A 14,496-nucleotide genomic window follows, 5' to 3' on the forward strand; every position below is an offset into this window, starting at 1 on the left:
TGGACTTTCTTTCAGGAGCAGACAACGAATAAAGACGACCCTTTGGAGGAGCTGTTCCAGGGAGGAGGTCGATGGCACAGTCGTACGGTCGGTGAGGGGGCAGAGATGTGGCTCTTGCTTTGTTAAACACCTCTCTGAGACCATGGTAGCATTCTGGGACATTGGAGAGGTCAGGAGCGGAGTTAGTAGGTACTGGCCGAGGGGGTAGTGCGGCAGCAAGCAGGCAGGTTCGGTGGCAGTCCTCTCCCCACTCCCTGATCACCCCGGTCACCCAGTCGAGCTGAGGGTTGTGCCGGCGGAGCCATGGGTAACCCAGGATGAGGGGTTGGCCTGGAGAGGGGAGCAGGTGAAACTGGATAGTTTCTTGATGGTTTCCGGACAGACCCATCGAGACCGGGGCCGTGACATGAGTGACCGATCCGAGTAAGTGTCCGTCCAGTGCCCGGGCAGGAATAGGAGGTGTCAAACGGAGGTTCTCCAGTCCCAGTTGGCGTGCCAGCTTGATGTCCATTATGTTGGCTTCGGCGCCAGAATCCACCAGAGCAGCCAGGGTGTGAGTTGAGTCAGAGAGGCGGAGGTGAACTTGCAGCAGGGGTTTGCGGTCGGAGGACTGGATGGTCATTGAACTCAACCGGACTCCCCCAATGCCCGGTGAGCTTCGGCCCTTTAAAGGGCAGGTTACCACACGATGTCCCTCACCTCCACAATAGAGGCAGAGGTTTGAGGTGAAGCGGCGCTGGCGCTCTGCAGGAGTGAGGGAGGCTCGCCCAATCTCCATAGGCTCAGACTGATCAAGCTGACCTGGGTGAGTGGCAGTAGATGACAGGAGCCCAGTCGGATCTCTCCGAATGCCGGTAGTAGGTGGACCTTGGCGCCCCCTCTCACGACGACGGGTCTGTATCCTTCTGTCGATCCTGACCGTCAGTGCGATGGCTTCATCAAGAGTGGAAGGCAGTTCATGGGAGACCAACTCGTCCTTGATATAGTCAGCCAAACTATGGAAGAACGCGTCCACCAATGATGGTGTGTTCCAAGAACTTCGTCTAGCCAGGGTTCGGAAGTCGATGGAATGGTCTGCGACTGTACGTCTGCCTTGTCGAATACTGAACAGTTCACGAGACGCCTCTGCGGTGGGTGAATCCAGGTCAAACACCTTCAGCATCTCCTCAGCAAACAGGTCGAAGGTTGCACATGCGGGGGTTTGACGTTCGAACTCTGCTGTTCCCCAGAGTCGAGCTCGGCCCGTCAGGTGAGTGATGGCATACCCAACTTTAGGCCCCTCCGTGGCGAAGGTCCTTGGCTGCAAGGAGAACTGAAGTCGGCAGCTAGTCAGGAATGGCCGGACCTGGGTTGAATCGCCGTTGAACCGCTCGGGGTTTCCAATCTTGGGTTCCGGAGCAGCGGCTGCAATGACCGGGGCAGGTAACTCGGGGGCTGGGCTGGTGGGCAGACTGGCTGGGGTAAGGTTGGTGAGGAGTTGAATGATCATGGCGAGTTGTTGTTGCTGCTGCTGGAACTGCTGCTCATGCTCATCGGTTTCCATGTCGGGGAAAGTGTGCGCTGAGTCCATAATGGTCAGATCGTACTGTCACGGTTCAGACAGACGACCAGAGGACCACAATTGCGTCACACCAGAAAGTTTATTAAACTCAAGGGAAAAGGGGAGTAGGGAGTGAATGAAGGCTCCAGGGGTAACAGGGGTCCCGTCCAATGCGCTGGGTCTGTGCCCCCCCCAGTGGCAGCGATGCGTCCTATGAAGCCGGTGGTGGGTGGTCCAGAAGTCCTGGGGGGGGGAGACACAGACACAACAGGGCGGAATGAAACCAGGCAGCAGTACAGTTCAAGGGAAATCCAGAACACGTAGTAGCAAGGCAGAAGGCTGGTCAGAGTTACCGGGATTGAAGAGTAGTCAGGAGTCGTAATGGCAGAAGCAGGTCTGGATCTCCTGAGGCAGAAGAGTATCCAAAAAACAGGCAGGTCCGGGGTCACAAAACCAGGGTGAGCCAGAAGCGCGAGCAAACAGGTTCCGGGTGTGAGCTTTGCAGACGATCTGACACCGGAGAGCTGAAAGACAGGGCCTTAAATACTGGGAGAGGTAGTGGGTAATGCAGCGCAGCTGGCAGAGTAATTAGAGCAGAGCAGAGCAGGGACAGGTGGAGCTAGTTAGGCTGAGTAGAGAGAGTGGTGAGCAGAGTGGAAGAAAACTAAGGTGGTAACCCGGTGGAGTGAGAGGCCCATGACAGAATGGTGTCGCATTCCTCCAATAGAGTTCCAGACACTTGTAGAATCTATGCCAATGCACATTGAAGCTGTTCTGTTGGCTCGTGGTGGCCCAACGCCCTATTAAGACACATGTTGAGACTATGTTGGTGTTTCCTTTATTTTGGCAGTTGCCTGTAGGTCTTCTAGTCATGTTTACGATACAGTTGGGTGCACAGCTGACATGAAATGAAAGGCATATGCTACTCCATGTATTTTGTTGCTGCTGGTGATATAATCTTTATATTGTTGTTGTGTATAGGGACGGACTGGTGGTAGCTGTCCTCTGGCAGTAATAACATTGTAATAACATTTTAGCAGTGCTCTTCCTGGTCCTTGATGGTCGCTGTGTGTGCAGGACAGGTTTCATCCCTTGAACAACACATTCCCTCAGTTAGACCCAGACTTTGTTTGCAAATTTCTCAATAGTGTAGTTGTATACTATACACCAGTCACCCCCCTAAACAGGAAATGGGCCACACACACACACACTAAACAAAGGGCAGGTGTTGCTTGCTGTGATGTCACAGCAGGAATTGTCCCCATATATCCAGCCAGGAAGTTGGCTCGCTCTCAGTCTCAAAGTTTGTTCCCGTCTGGGCCAGTTTCCCGAGCACTGGGGACTTATCCCTGTGAAAACAGACTTTGGCTAGAGAGGGAGCGTAGGATAGCACCGTTGACTGAGTACTCAGATTAGCAGCGCTGAATAGAGGACGGAAGTAGGTTTTGGGTCGATCTGGTCAGAAGGCTATTCAAATCCCCTCTTGTGGAAACATGCACTGTAATTGCAATAGCATTGTGAATGGCTCTTTCTAAAGCCGTGTTGATCAGGATTACCCCCTCCTCCCCTCCCCAACCTCCTTTCTCTATATCAGGGTTTCCCAAACTAGGTCCTGGGGCCTCCCCTGGGTGCACGTTTTGGTTTTTGCCCTAGCACTACACAACTGATTCAAATATTCAACTCATCAAGCTTTGATTATTTGAATCAGCTTTGTAGTGCTAGGGCAAAAACCAAAATGTGCACCCAGGTAGGGCTGGGCGATATGGTCTGTTTTATGCTTATTGCACATTTATAAAACACAGACTAAACAGCTAGTATAACAATCTTTATTTGACTAAAATGCTGCTAGCGATACGTGGTAGTGTAATGCGCATGCGACAAACTGAGCATTCATTTTCCAGAATGAATGTTCATTGGTACATCCGTTTTAGTAGTGTCTGCTCTGTTCGAAATTTGAGGAGTTGAAACAAACAAGATATGGTTCGAAAGGTAAACTTCTCCTCTATTACAGTAAAATAATGTCTGTGTGTTTCAGTGTCCATATGACCGATTCTGTTGGACCAAACCGCAAATGCAAATAGTGAGTTGAAACCGTTTGTCAGAGAGGAAGAAGTGATCTCTCATCTTTGTTGTTGTGAGTGGTAGGGGGAGGGGCTTGGGACAAAGAAGTGAAGCGAGAGGTTTCGCCAAAATCTGTCCAAAATAAGCCCAATGCATTTCTATGTGCTTATTTTGAACCTAAGCTTGTCACCTGCCTTCCCGCCTTTGGGACAACGACTCCCATTGTTAGGGCGGAGACCAGGTGCACAGAAGGAGCGAACAAGACCAAAAAGACAACATGAGAACAAGCGGACATAAACGCTCATAAAAACGAAATTACCAAAATCCTTGATTCTGCGATACAGGCACTTTAAATATCGCACAAAAACATACATTTGAATTAATCCGAAATATTGCCCAGCCCTACACCCGGGGGGGCCCCTGGACCGAGTTTGGGAAACCCTGGTCTATACCACTGAAAGGCAATCCACAGACATGCTGGCCCTGCCACCTCACGATGAAGACACGTCAGACTCCACTGTCTGTCCCCACAGAATCAGCCTATTATCCATTGCTCTATTTGGTCTCATCTTAACCTCCTATATTCCACCAAAGATTTGTTCAATGGAAGCAGATTATACGTTTTTCATATTATAGACATTTACATTTTTTCATTTTAGGAATTTAGCAGACGCTCTTATCCAGAGCGACTTACAGGAGCAATTAGGGTTAAGTGCTCAGTACTCCTGAGTGGCGCAGTGGTCTAAGGCACTGCATCGCAGTGCTAACTGTGCCACTAGAGATCCTGGTTCGAATCCAGGCTCTGTCGCCGCCGGCCGCGACCGGGAGACTCATGGGCGGCGCACAATTGGCCCAGCGTCGTCCAGGGTATGGGTAGGAATGGCCGGCAGGGATGTAGCTCAGTTGATAGAGCATGGCGTTTGCAACGCCAGGGTTGTGGGTTCGATTCCCATGGGGGGCCAGTATAAAAAAAATATGTATTCACTAACTGTAAGTCGCTCTGGATAAGAGCGACTGCTAAATGACTAAAATGTAAAATGTAAATGTAAGTGCCTTGCTCAAGGGCACATCAACATATTTGGGCACATCAACATATTTTTTACCTTTGTCGGCTCAGTGATTCGAACCAGCAACCTTCCGGTTACTGGCCCAACGGTCTTAACTGCTAGGTTACCTGCCGCCCTAGACAGCTAACAATATCACACACTAGACATGAACTCAATTTGTAATAGGTGTTTTATGTGCAAGCGGCCCAGAGTTTACTTAGCTAAAAACCTGGCATCGGTTGAATACCTTTACTGTTGCAGGGATAATTAGGCTACAGAACACAGCCATCTCAATCACATTGCGTTCTCGCTGCCTATGCATTCCTTTAACATATTGTGTATTCTGTTCTTTTCTTAACCCTTTGTACCATAGGCTTATGTTGCTCATGGCTAAACGTGCAGTAGCTAGCTTGGTGTTTGTCATCAGTGATCAGTGTCAGTGAATGGTTGGTCAGCAGTGGTTGATGCTAGGGCCAGGAGTTTTTCCTGAACTGGACAAGTTCTGGATCAGAGTTGATTGGCTTTAACTAGATCCTGGGTTTGACTTGTCCAGGAAAACATTTCAGGGCCCTCTATACCATATAAATAGGGTCTTGAGTTTTTCATAGTCATGTCACATGGTCTGGCAGGAAAACCCTTGGCCCTAGCTTATGGTTGCATGTGGACTCACTTTGCCCACATTACGGTACCTTCCATTAATAGGCCACCTGTGAGAGGGGCTTTGCTGCAATGGAGGATTCCCACCAGAAGGTGATCGACGAGCTGCAGAGGAAACACCAGAGAGAGCTGGAGAACCTACACGAGGAAAAGGAGAGGCTGCTAGCCGAGGAGACTGCAGCTACCATAGCCGGTCAGTAGTAATTACGATAGCAGCTAATGAAATCAGCATTAACACCTTGGTAATCATATAGGCCTAATGTCCCTTGCTAGCAGTAGCATCAGGTTAACATGAAGTATCTTGTTCACTTGTGTTCGCAAACCCATAATTGTGAGTTACCATGGTTTTTTGGGCTCTGCTTTATAAAACAGTGGATTTTTATTTCTAAAACACAGTTACCTAATGTTTTGAGTTAGCAGATGGTCCGGCTATGCTAGAGCTCTCCCCCAATAACAACGTTCTTTGTTTTTGTTTCCCCAGCGATCGAGGCGATGAAGAACGCCCACCGGTCGGAGCTGGAGAAGGAGCTGGACAAGGCCCGCAAGTCCAACAGCAACACGGAGAACGCAGACATAGAGGAGATATGCAGGCAGCACGAGTAAGTTAGCATATCATGTAGGGCTGGAAATTGCCAGGGACCTCACAATACTATGTTATCACGATACTTTGGTGCCGATACGATATGCATTGCGATTCTCACGATTTTATATGTATTGTGATTCGATTATGTGATTTTATTGCAATTCGATGTAAAAGTGCTGAAAACTAATTTGCTCCCTATTTTAAAAGAAGATGGAGAACAAGCTATGAAGGAAAAATACTGGAGTTTTGGTGCAGGTACAGCCAACTAGCGCAAAAATAATATTGCAATATGTCAAAATGATACGATATATCGTCAAAAATTATATCCCAATATGAACTGTAACTGTATCGATTTTCTTCCCCCATCACTAATATAATGTCCCCTCAGTACGACAAGCACATTACCATCGCCAAGACCATATTATTTTCAAGTTATCATATCCCCTCAGTACCCCAAGCACATTATATACAGTACACTATGCAAAGATACTCTCCAAGATCATACAATCTTGAAATCGCAATAAGCAGGTCAAGTCTCAGGTCTTCATTGAGAGTCAAGACTCAAATTTCCAGTCCAGACTCTATTCTTGAGTTAATGTTTACAATGTTTACTGTTTCTCTTCAGTCAAAACTACTGACTCAGGTCCCCATCGCTCCCAAATAACTACCTTACCCTTTGAAATACAGTCAGGTCCAAAATTATTGGCACCCTTGATAAAGATGAGCAAAAAAGACTGTATAAAATAAATAATAAAAATACTGAGCTATTATTGTATGCTCAAAAAATTTGGGAAATTATATTATTTTATACTAATACAATTTCTCAAAAAGATAGGGGTCAAAATTATTGGCACCCCTGTTTTCAATACCTTTCAATACCTCACTTTGTGAGGGTAACAGCATGAGCCTTTTTCTAAAATGTTTTATGAGATTGGAGAACACATTGGGAGGGATTTTAGACCATTCCTCCATACAGAATCTTTCCAGATCCTTGATAGCCTTCGTCTGCACTTATGGACTGCCCTCTTCAATTCAAACCACAGGTTTTCAATGGGGTTCAAGCGCAGAGACTGAGATGGCCATTGCAAAATGTGGATTTTGTGGTCATTTAACCATTTCTTTGTGGATTTTGATGTGTGCTTGGGGTTATTGTCTTGCTGGAATATTCACTTGTGGCCAAGTTTCAGCCTTCTGGCAGAAGCAACCAGGTTTTTGGCTAAAATGTCCTGGTACTGGGTAAGGTTCATGATGCCGTTGACCTTAACAAGGGCCCCAGGACCAGTGGAAGCAAAATAGCCCAATAATATCAAAGATCCACCACCATATTTTACAGTAGGTATGGGGTTATTTTCTGCTTATGCATCCTTATTTCGAGGCCAAACCCACCACTGGTGTGCTTGGCCAAAGAGCTCTATTTTCATGTCATCTGACCATAGCACCAGTTCTAATCCAAGTGCCAATGCTGTTTAGAAAACTCCAGGTGTTTACATTTGTTGGATGACATGAAAATAGAGCTCTTTGGCCACGCACACCAGTGGTGGATTTGGAGTCGAAATAAGGATGCATAAGCATAAAATTAACACATTACAAGGTCATTATTTACAAATGATTTACAAGTATGGCGAGCAAAAAATAGTTAACTTGTGGTTGTGAAGAAACAAAAGCAGTGCATTCTGTCAGAGGAATTTAGAACTTTGATCAATGCTGTCACTGGCAGGTTACCATGACAATGGAAACAATGACAGGGTCAAAGTATATATTTTTCTCTTGTTCCCACCCCTTCCCAATGCTGGCTACGCAAGGGATGTACACGGAACAAAAATATATATGCAACATGTAAAGTGTTGGTCCCATGTTTCATGAGCTGAAATAAAAGAGCCCATAAATGTTCCATATGCACAAAAAGCTTATTTCTCTCAAATATTGTGCGCAAATTTATTCACATCCCTGTAAGTGAGCATTTCTCCTTTGCCAAAATAATCCATCCATCTGACAGGTGTGGCATATCAAGAAGCTGATTAAACAGCATGATCATTACACAGGTGCACCTTGTACTGGGGACAATAAAAGGCCACTCTAAAATGTGCAGTTTTGTCACATAACACAATGCCACAGATGTCTCAAGTTTTGAGGGAGCGTACAATTGGCATGCTGACTCTAGGAATGTCTACCAGAGCTGTTGCCAGAGAATCTAATGTTCATTTCTCTACCATGTTGTTTTAGATCATTTGGCAGTACGTCCAACCGGCCTCACAACCGCAGACCATGTGTATGGCGTTGTGTGGGGGCGAGCGGTTTGGTGATGTCAGCGTTGTGAACAGAGTGCCCCATGGTGGCAGTGGGGTTATGGTATGGGCAGGCATAAGCTAGGGACAACGAACACAATTGCATTTTATCGATGGCAATTTGAATGCACAGAGATACCGTGACGAGATCCTGAGGCCCATTGTCGTGCCATTCATCCGCTGCCATCACCTCATGTTTCAGCATGATAATGCACGGCCCCATGTCGCAAGGATCTGTACACAATTCCTGAAAGCTGAAGATGTCCCAGTTCTTTCATGGCCTGCATACTCACCAGACATGTCACACATTGAGCATGTTTGGGATGCTCTGGGTCGACGTGTACGACAGCGTGTTCCAGTTCCCGCCAATATCCAGCAACTTCGCACAGCCATTGAAGAGGAGTGGGACAACATTCCATAGGCCACAATCAACAGCCTGATCAACTCTATGCGAAGGAGATGTGTCGGGCTGCATGAGGCAAATGGTGGTCACACCAGATACTGACTGGTTTTCTGATCCACAACCTTACTTTTTTTAAAGGTATCTGTGACCAACAGATGCATATCTGTATTCCCAGTCATGTGAAATCCATAGATTAGGGCCTAATCAATTGGCTGATTTCCTTATATGAACTGTAACTCAGTAAAATCTTTGAAATTGTTGCATGTTGTGTTTATATTTTTGTTCAGTATATATATATATATATGGGGTATACCGGCAAGAAAGTGGTAAAAATGGCACTGCAAAAATTACTGCTTAGCTCCTCAAAAGTTAAATCAGCTGATCAATCATTTCAGTTGGCCTGAGTTCCAAAGAGTCTCTGAGCCTATACAGATTGAAGAGAGTTGTAGCAGAGGCACTGCAACGAGATTACAATTTACATAATATGTACATAAACTTTCAATTTACATTAGCAAAGGAATGTCATGTGCCGAGAGAGGGTTCGGGGGCTGCAGTTCAAATTTACCGTAAATATCCCAGTATAGCCACTAGTCAGTACGCATGCTTTTAACAAACTATTCAACTATGCAAGCAACTTTTCATCTTAACCATATTACACCCTTGAATAATGCAATCACACCACATTATACTCTTGAATAATGCAACAATTAACAAGGGTTTATTTTGTTGTCCGTACACTCATTACATTTTAGCTTCAAGACAAAAGCACAGTTACTGCTAGCTAGGTAAAGCTAACAACATCATCAAGTAATGTTAGCCCATCAAAAATGAACGATTACCCCTCTAACACGGATGTAAAAGTACAGTAGGCCTACCTTACACCTTTAGAATAAATCAGGCTTCATTTCTATCAACATCATGCAAATCATTACATGTGGTAAAAGCAAATTGTGACTGAAAACGTGGGTAATTCACTGGGGAGTTTAGATCAGCTGTTTTATGTGGCTCAGTGCAGCCAACCAAGCACCATTGACAGTTTTCTTCTTTTTTTTACTGCAATTTCAGGTAAAAACTCAATAAAACAAGTCTCAAATATAAGGAAACCGTCTATACATTTCAGCTGTTTCAAAAACATTGATCTGCTATTACGATTTTTACTGTAGGAGTGTTAGGCTCAACGAGACAATTCTGTTTATACTGCCCTGCTTGGAGGGGGGAAACTGACGGGCGAGTGTCGTGCGCTACATCCGGAGGTAGCGGTCGAGACATGAGAAATTTGCAGCTTTACATTATAGTAATAAGTCTATTCTCTGGATTTCTTTCGATACCTCTCGACAATCTCCTATTTTCTTCAATGAAAATAGGCTCTGTTCATTATGAAGAGGTCTCTGAGTTTATACGGCTTGGGCTGATAATTAGTTGTGATGACATGTGTGAAGGTATTTCTCCTCACCTGCCCAATCTGCAGAGTGCATGATATCATATGACACACACTTCACCTCAGTCACAGGTGTAACTGCAGATGCCCTATCATTGCATATTATGAACATTTTTCATTCCTGTCAGTTTGAACAGCAAAACAGAGTTGGGGGAATGTTGTCCATCATCCGTCAAAATGGGGATATTCAAGATAAATAACTTCATTTTGCAGTGCCGTCTTTTTCATTCAAGTTCAAACCCAACCCAGAGCCATGACAATTAAAGGTTGGGCAAAGCCAGTATGTGACTGTGACTGGCTGTGCCTTGCCAACTGTAACCAGGGCAACCTGGAACTGCGGTGGCGGCGAGTGATCTTGCCAAGGCTGGAATTACAGACAGAAACAGTTCCAGTTCTGTCACGCGTTTCATCAGTCTGTCTGGTGTTTATTAAGGAACTGATTAGGAGCAGTCTGGCTTGGTCTGTCTAGACTCTAGATACACTGAAGCTACACTCCAGTGTCTGGCCAGAACTAAACACCCTACAAAATGAAATAGTTTTCTATGCTCTGTGCTACTATTTCCTTTGGTCAGCTATTATGAGGGAAACGAGAGCTCTGCATGGTCTTTGGTTGAATTTCCTGAGTGTTACAAATAAAAAGGTATGGTATTGATTGGCTGAGTGTTTTGCCTTGTATTGTCTGACTTACTGAGTGTTTTCCTGTGTTCCCTCTCGCTCTCTTTCCCTCTCTCTTGCTCTCTGTCTCTCTCTCTCTCTCCTCCTCTCTGTGTTGCAGAGAGGAGCTGTGTTCGTTCCAAAGGGAGATCGAGGTGCTGTCGGAACAGTATTCTCAGAAGTGCCTGGAGAACGCCCACCTGGCCCAAGCCCTGGAGGCTGAGAGACAGGCCCTAAGACAGTGTCAGAGGGAGAACCAGGAGCTCAACGCACACAACCAGGTGCACACACACACACACCCAGGCACACACACACACACTGATAATAGACCTCACACTTACCATGACACCTAATGTGCCTTGTGTCTGTAGGAGCTGAACAACCGTCTAGCCGCAGAGATCACTAAGATGCGCTCTATGGCGACTGAAGACGGGAGTGGAGACACCTGCAATGTCACACATGGGAAGGAACTGTACGAGCTAGAGGTAAGCTCCTCTCGAGGTGAACCCAAGATTGGACTTGATTTGAAATTAGCTGAAATCTTCCTGTTTGTTGAAAGGGTACATTGCTTTATGCACAGCTGAAATTTCCTTGCCAGGTGATGTTGAGGGTGAAGGAGTCGGAGGTCCAGTATCTGAAACAGGAGATCAACTCTCTGAAGGATGAACTCCAGGCCGCCCAAAGAGTAAGTCCCAAGACCCAAGTTACCTACAACTGCTTTTTTATAGTTTTTCAATGTATTTTATACTATTTTCTAATTTGTTTATGCTGCGGTTGTATTCCTCACCCAACCATCCTAAACAATGTATCCTTTGTCCCTCCAGGATAAGAAGTATGCAACGGACAAGTACAAGGACATCTACACAGAGCTGAGCATCGTGAAGGCCAAAGCAGAGAGAGACCTGGGGAGGCTCAGAGAGCAGCTGCAGCTGGCCCACGAGGCACTGGGGGAACCCTCACTGGAGGAGGTGGAGAGAGCAGGAGGATACGGTAGGAATATTGAACACTTTCTATCCTTCTACTCCATTGTGTGCTACAAATGGCACCCTATTCCCTACATAGTGCACTACTTTACATACTTTACATAGTGCGCTACTTTTGACCAGAGCCCTATGTAGGGAATAGGGTACCATTTTGGACGCATCCCTTTTCCCTGAACACTGACCATTTTCCTCCTTACACAGCTAGCACTATTACCTCTGAGCGCTCAACCTTTTGATTGGTTGGTTATTGTTTTGGTCATGACCAATGTGCCACAATGCCTCAATATTTGAATGTGGTCTCTGAATTTACATAAGAAATTATCTAAGATGTCTCAATGTCAAATATAGTCCAGACTGTCTCCAACCTGCAACCCACTGACCCTTTCAACAAGCAGCCAGATAAGTCTATTTATTACAGTAGTTTCTATAGTATACAGTCCAGAAGCTGCACTAGCCCCTTTTTCCAAACGACTTGTCGTTAAAGAAGCTGTCTGTTATCTCTCCTCAGATATCATGAAGTCCAAAAGCAACCCTGACATTCTCAAGATGGCGGCTGCTGCCGCAAAACGCTCAGAGCGCACCATGAGGTCAAAGGTACGTCTTCTAAACACCTGAGTAAGACATCTTAATGTGATTTACCCAGTAGAGGAGACTGTAAGTCGCTTTGGATAAAAGCGTCTGCTAAATGGCATATTATTATTATTTTATTATAAGTCTCCAACAGCTAAGGTTATGTATGGAAACCGTTCAATAGGAACCAAGTGCCATTGAGCTGTGACACACTGCCACCCTCAGGTTAACTACTGCATTACACTGCAACTTTTTACTTCCCCAGCAGGTGAATGTACTGTATTGGGTGGGTTATTGGCCCTATGAGCGTTCAGCAGTTTTGTTATATTACTCTTAAAACCTTGAAACAATCCCTTTGTACATCTATTTCATTGTGGGTTATAATGGTTCTGTCAGATGTAGAAAGAAGTGTACCAACACGTGTGTCAGGAAACCTGGTAAGTGTGGTGCGGTGTGTTTCACCTCTTACTCTCACATGCCGGTGTGTTTCCCCCTTCTGTCCTCAGTCTGTGGCCCGTGACATGCCCTGGGACAGCTAGGGCTGCCTGAGGACCTATAGGCCTACCCTTCTCCTTTAGGTAATTTACCCAACCAGACTACAACGAATAGGATGCCAAAATCACATATCGATAGTGGGTTTGAATGGGAGCACCTTTTTTATTTGCCGCCATTGGGACCTTACAGAGAAATATCACTTTTACCAGGGAGAGAAATGAGTGCACGACTCTGTATGGATCATTGATGATACTCCTCTGTTTGCATCAATCTGCTTCCTCATCAATGATTCAGTCCTGTCCACATTAAAGTCACAGTTAAACCTGGCCAAGGTCATTAAAGTCATTTTTTTGTCTCTCTGTTTCTCTCTCTCTCTCCAGAGTCTTAAGGAAGGGCTGACAGCCGAGCAGCGACTCCATCTGTTTGACAAAGACACTAAGGAGTTCTGACAGCGTCGCCTGCGTCGAACCGCTCCACCCACCTTGCTGCATGTTTAGAGAGCCCACTATATTTTAGCTCGGTAATTACTTATTTAGAAACACACTGGTCACCACACACATCGTATATTTAAAAGACTTGGTATGAAGATTGAATTTTATGTCTAGACTCTGCATTCCATGCACTTCAGTTACTGTGACATTTTGTTTGTTTTTGTTTTCATCGCCATGGCGTACTGTAAATACCCTGTACTGTTTTTAATGAAGCATCTATCATGCATACACTAAAAAAGATGACTACTGTTTTAACTCCTTAGTCTGTGTGAATAGCCAAAGGAATACGTGTAATGTTGTAATGGCTAAACATAACTACATAATGATAAATAATTACTTACATAAGCAAACCGTAGGAACAACCTTGCCTTCAGGCCTGTGTATTATGCTAGGTGAGGTCAGTATGCACATGTTAACTCTTCCTTTCACCCCCTTATTTCAGCACAGATTACTGTCTGGCTCAATAAACAGCTATGGAAAGAAAATGTTTGCCTGCATCATTGTACAAGTAAACTATCTGCTACGTTGGATGATGCTCCTCCATTGTCTGAGTTGTTGGCTTGTATATGATGATTATTAACATAATAGAATATGTTTTCTGAAACAGGACCATTTTAAAATTACCCCTGGAAAGTGACTGCTGAATAAATACATTATGGATGGGATTTTCTGATTATAATATAAATATATACATTGATATAGTTTTTTCCTTCTCTCTAATCTTATTGGTCCAGCTATATGGGAGGATGAGTTGTTGGAGTCGGTTATGTCTGTAGTCTTGTTCAGTGGCAATCTCTTTGTATTTATTTAAGTGTTTTTGGATTACTGTCTCACATGCCATTCCCTCTGTACTCTACTATTGTAAATATACAGCCAATGTACACCAACTGACAACAGGTTTATTAGCAATAAATATTTTTGCACCCTGTCTTTCATTTAAGTGTTGTTTTCATCTACTACACTGTATTAATCATTTTCCAAACTGATTAAACTAACCAGCGTTATGTATTATTATTATTATTATTATGTAGTTAAATTACATTGATCATCTAGACTTATTTGCACAGTTCAGATGTGAGAGGACTGCAGTCATTTCATAGTGTAGGTTTCCTATCAATAACTTACACTATACAGTGCATTCGGAAAGTATTCAGACCCCTTGACTTTTTCCACATTTTGTTACATTACAGCCTTATTCTAAAATGGATTACATTTATATTTTCCCTCATTAATCTACACACAATACCCCATAATGACAAAGTGAAAACAGGTTTTTAGAAATGTTTGCAA

At 44.7% G+C, this 14,496-nt stretch overlaps 1 protein-coding gene across 4 annotated transcripts in view; it reads left to right on the forward strand.

Annotated features, from left to right (window-relative positions):
* LOC311101024 (myosin phosphatase Rho interacting protein) overlaps positions 1 to 14,136 on the forward strand; it is a 75,537-nt gene extending 61,401 nt beyond the window's left edge. For 2 of the 4 annotated variants that reach the window (XM_084142035.1, XM_084142033.1), the window contains 8 exons: positions 5,350 to 5,497; positions 5,786 to 5,903; positions 10,789 to 10,948; positions 11,039 to 11,152; positions 11,266 to 11,352; positions 11,492 to 11,657; positions 12,159 to 12,244; positions 13,096 to 14,136. In XM_084142035.1, coding sequence (XP_083998161.1) covers positions 5,350 to 5,497; positions 5,786 to 5,903; positions 10,789 to 10,948; positions 11,039 to 11,152; positions 11,266 to 11,352; positions 11,492 to 11,657; positions 12,159 to 12,244; positions 13,096 to 13,164 — 948 coding nt within the window. In that variant the 3' untranslated portion in view covers positions 13,165 to 14,136. Of the gene's footprint in view, positions 1 to 5,349; positions 5,498 to 5,785; positions 5,904 to 10,788; positions 10,949 to 11,038; positions 11,153 to 11,247; positions 11,353 to 11,491; positions 11,658 to 12,158; positions 12,245 to 12,726; positions 12,799 to 13,095 lie in introns of all 4 variants that reach the window. The other 2 variants (XM_084142034.1, XM_084142032.1) reach the window with 2 other exon arrangements.
* Positions 14,137 to 14,496: the final 360 nt, after the last annotated feature.

The sequence above is a fragment of the Coregonus lavaretus genome (assembly GCF_964263955.1).
Source record: "Coregonus lavaretus genome assembly, chromosome: 25".
NCBI lineage: Eukaryota > Metazoa > Chordata > Actinopteri > Salmoniformes > Salmonidae > Coregonus > Coregonus lavaretus.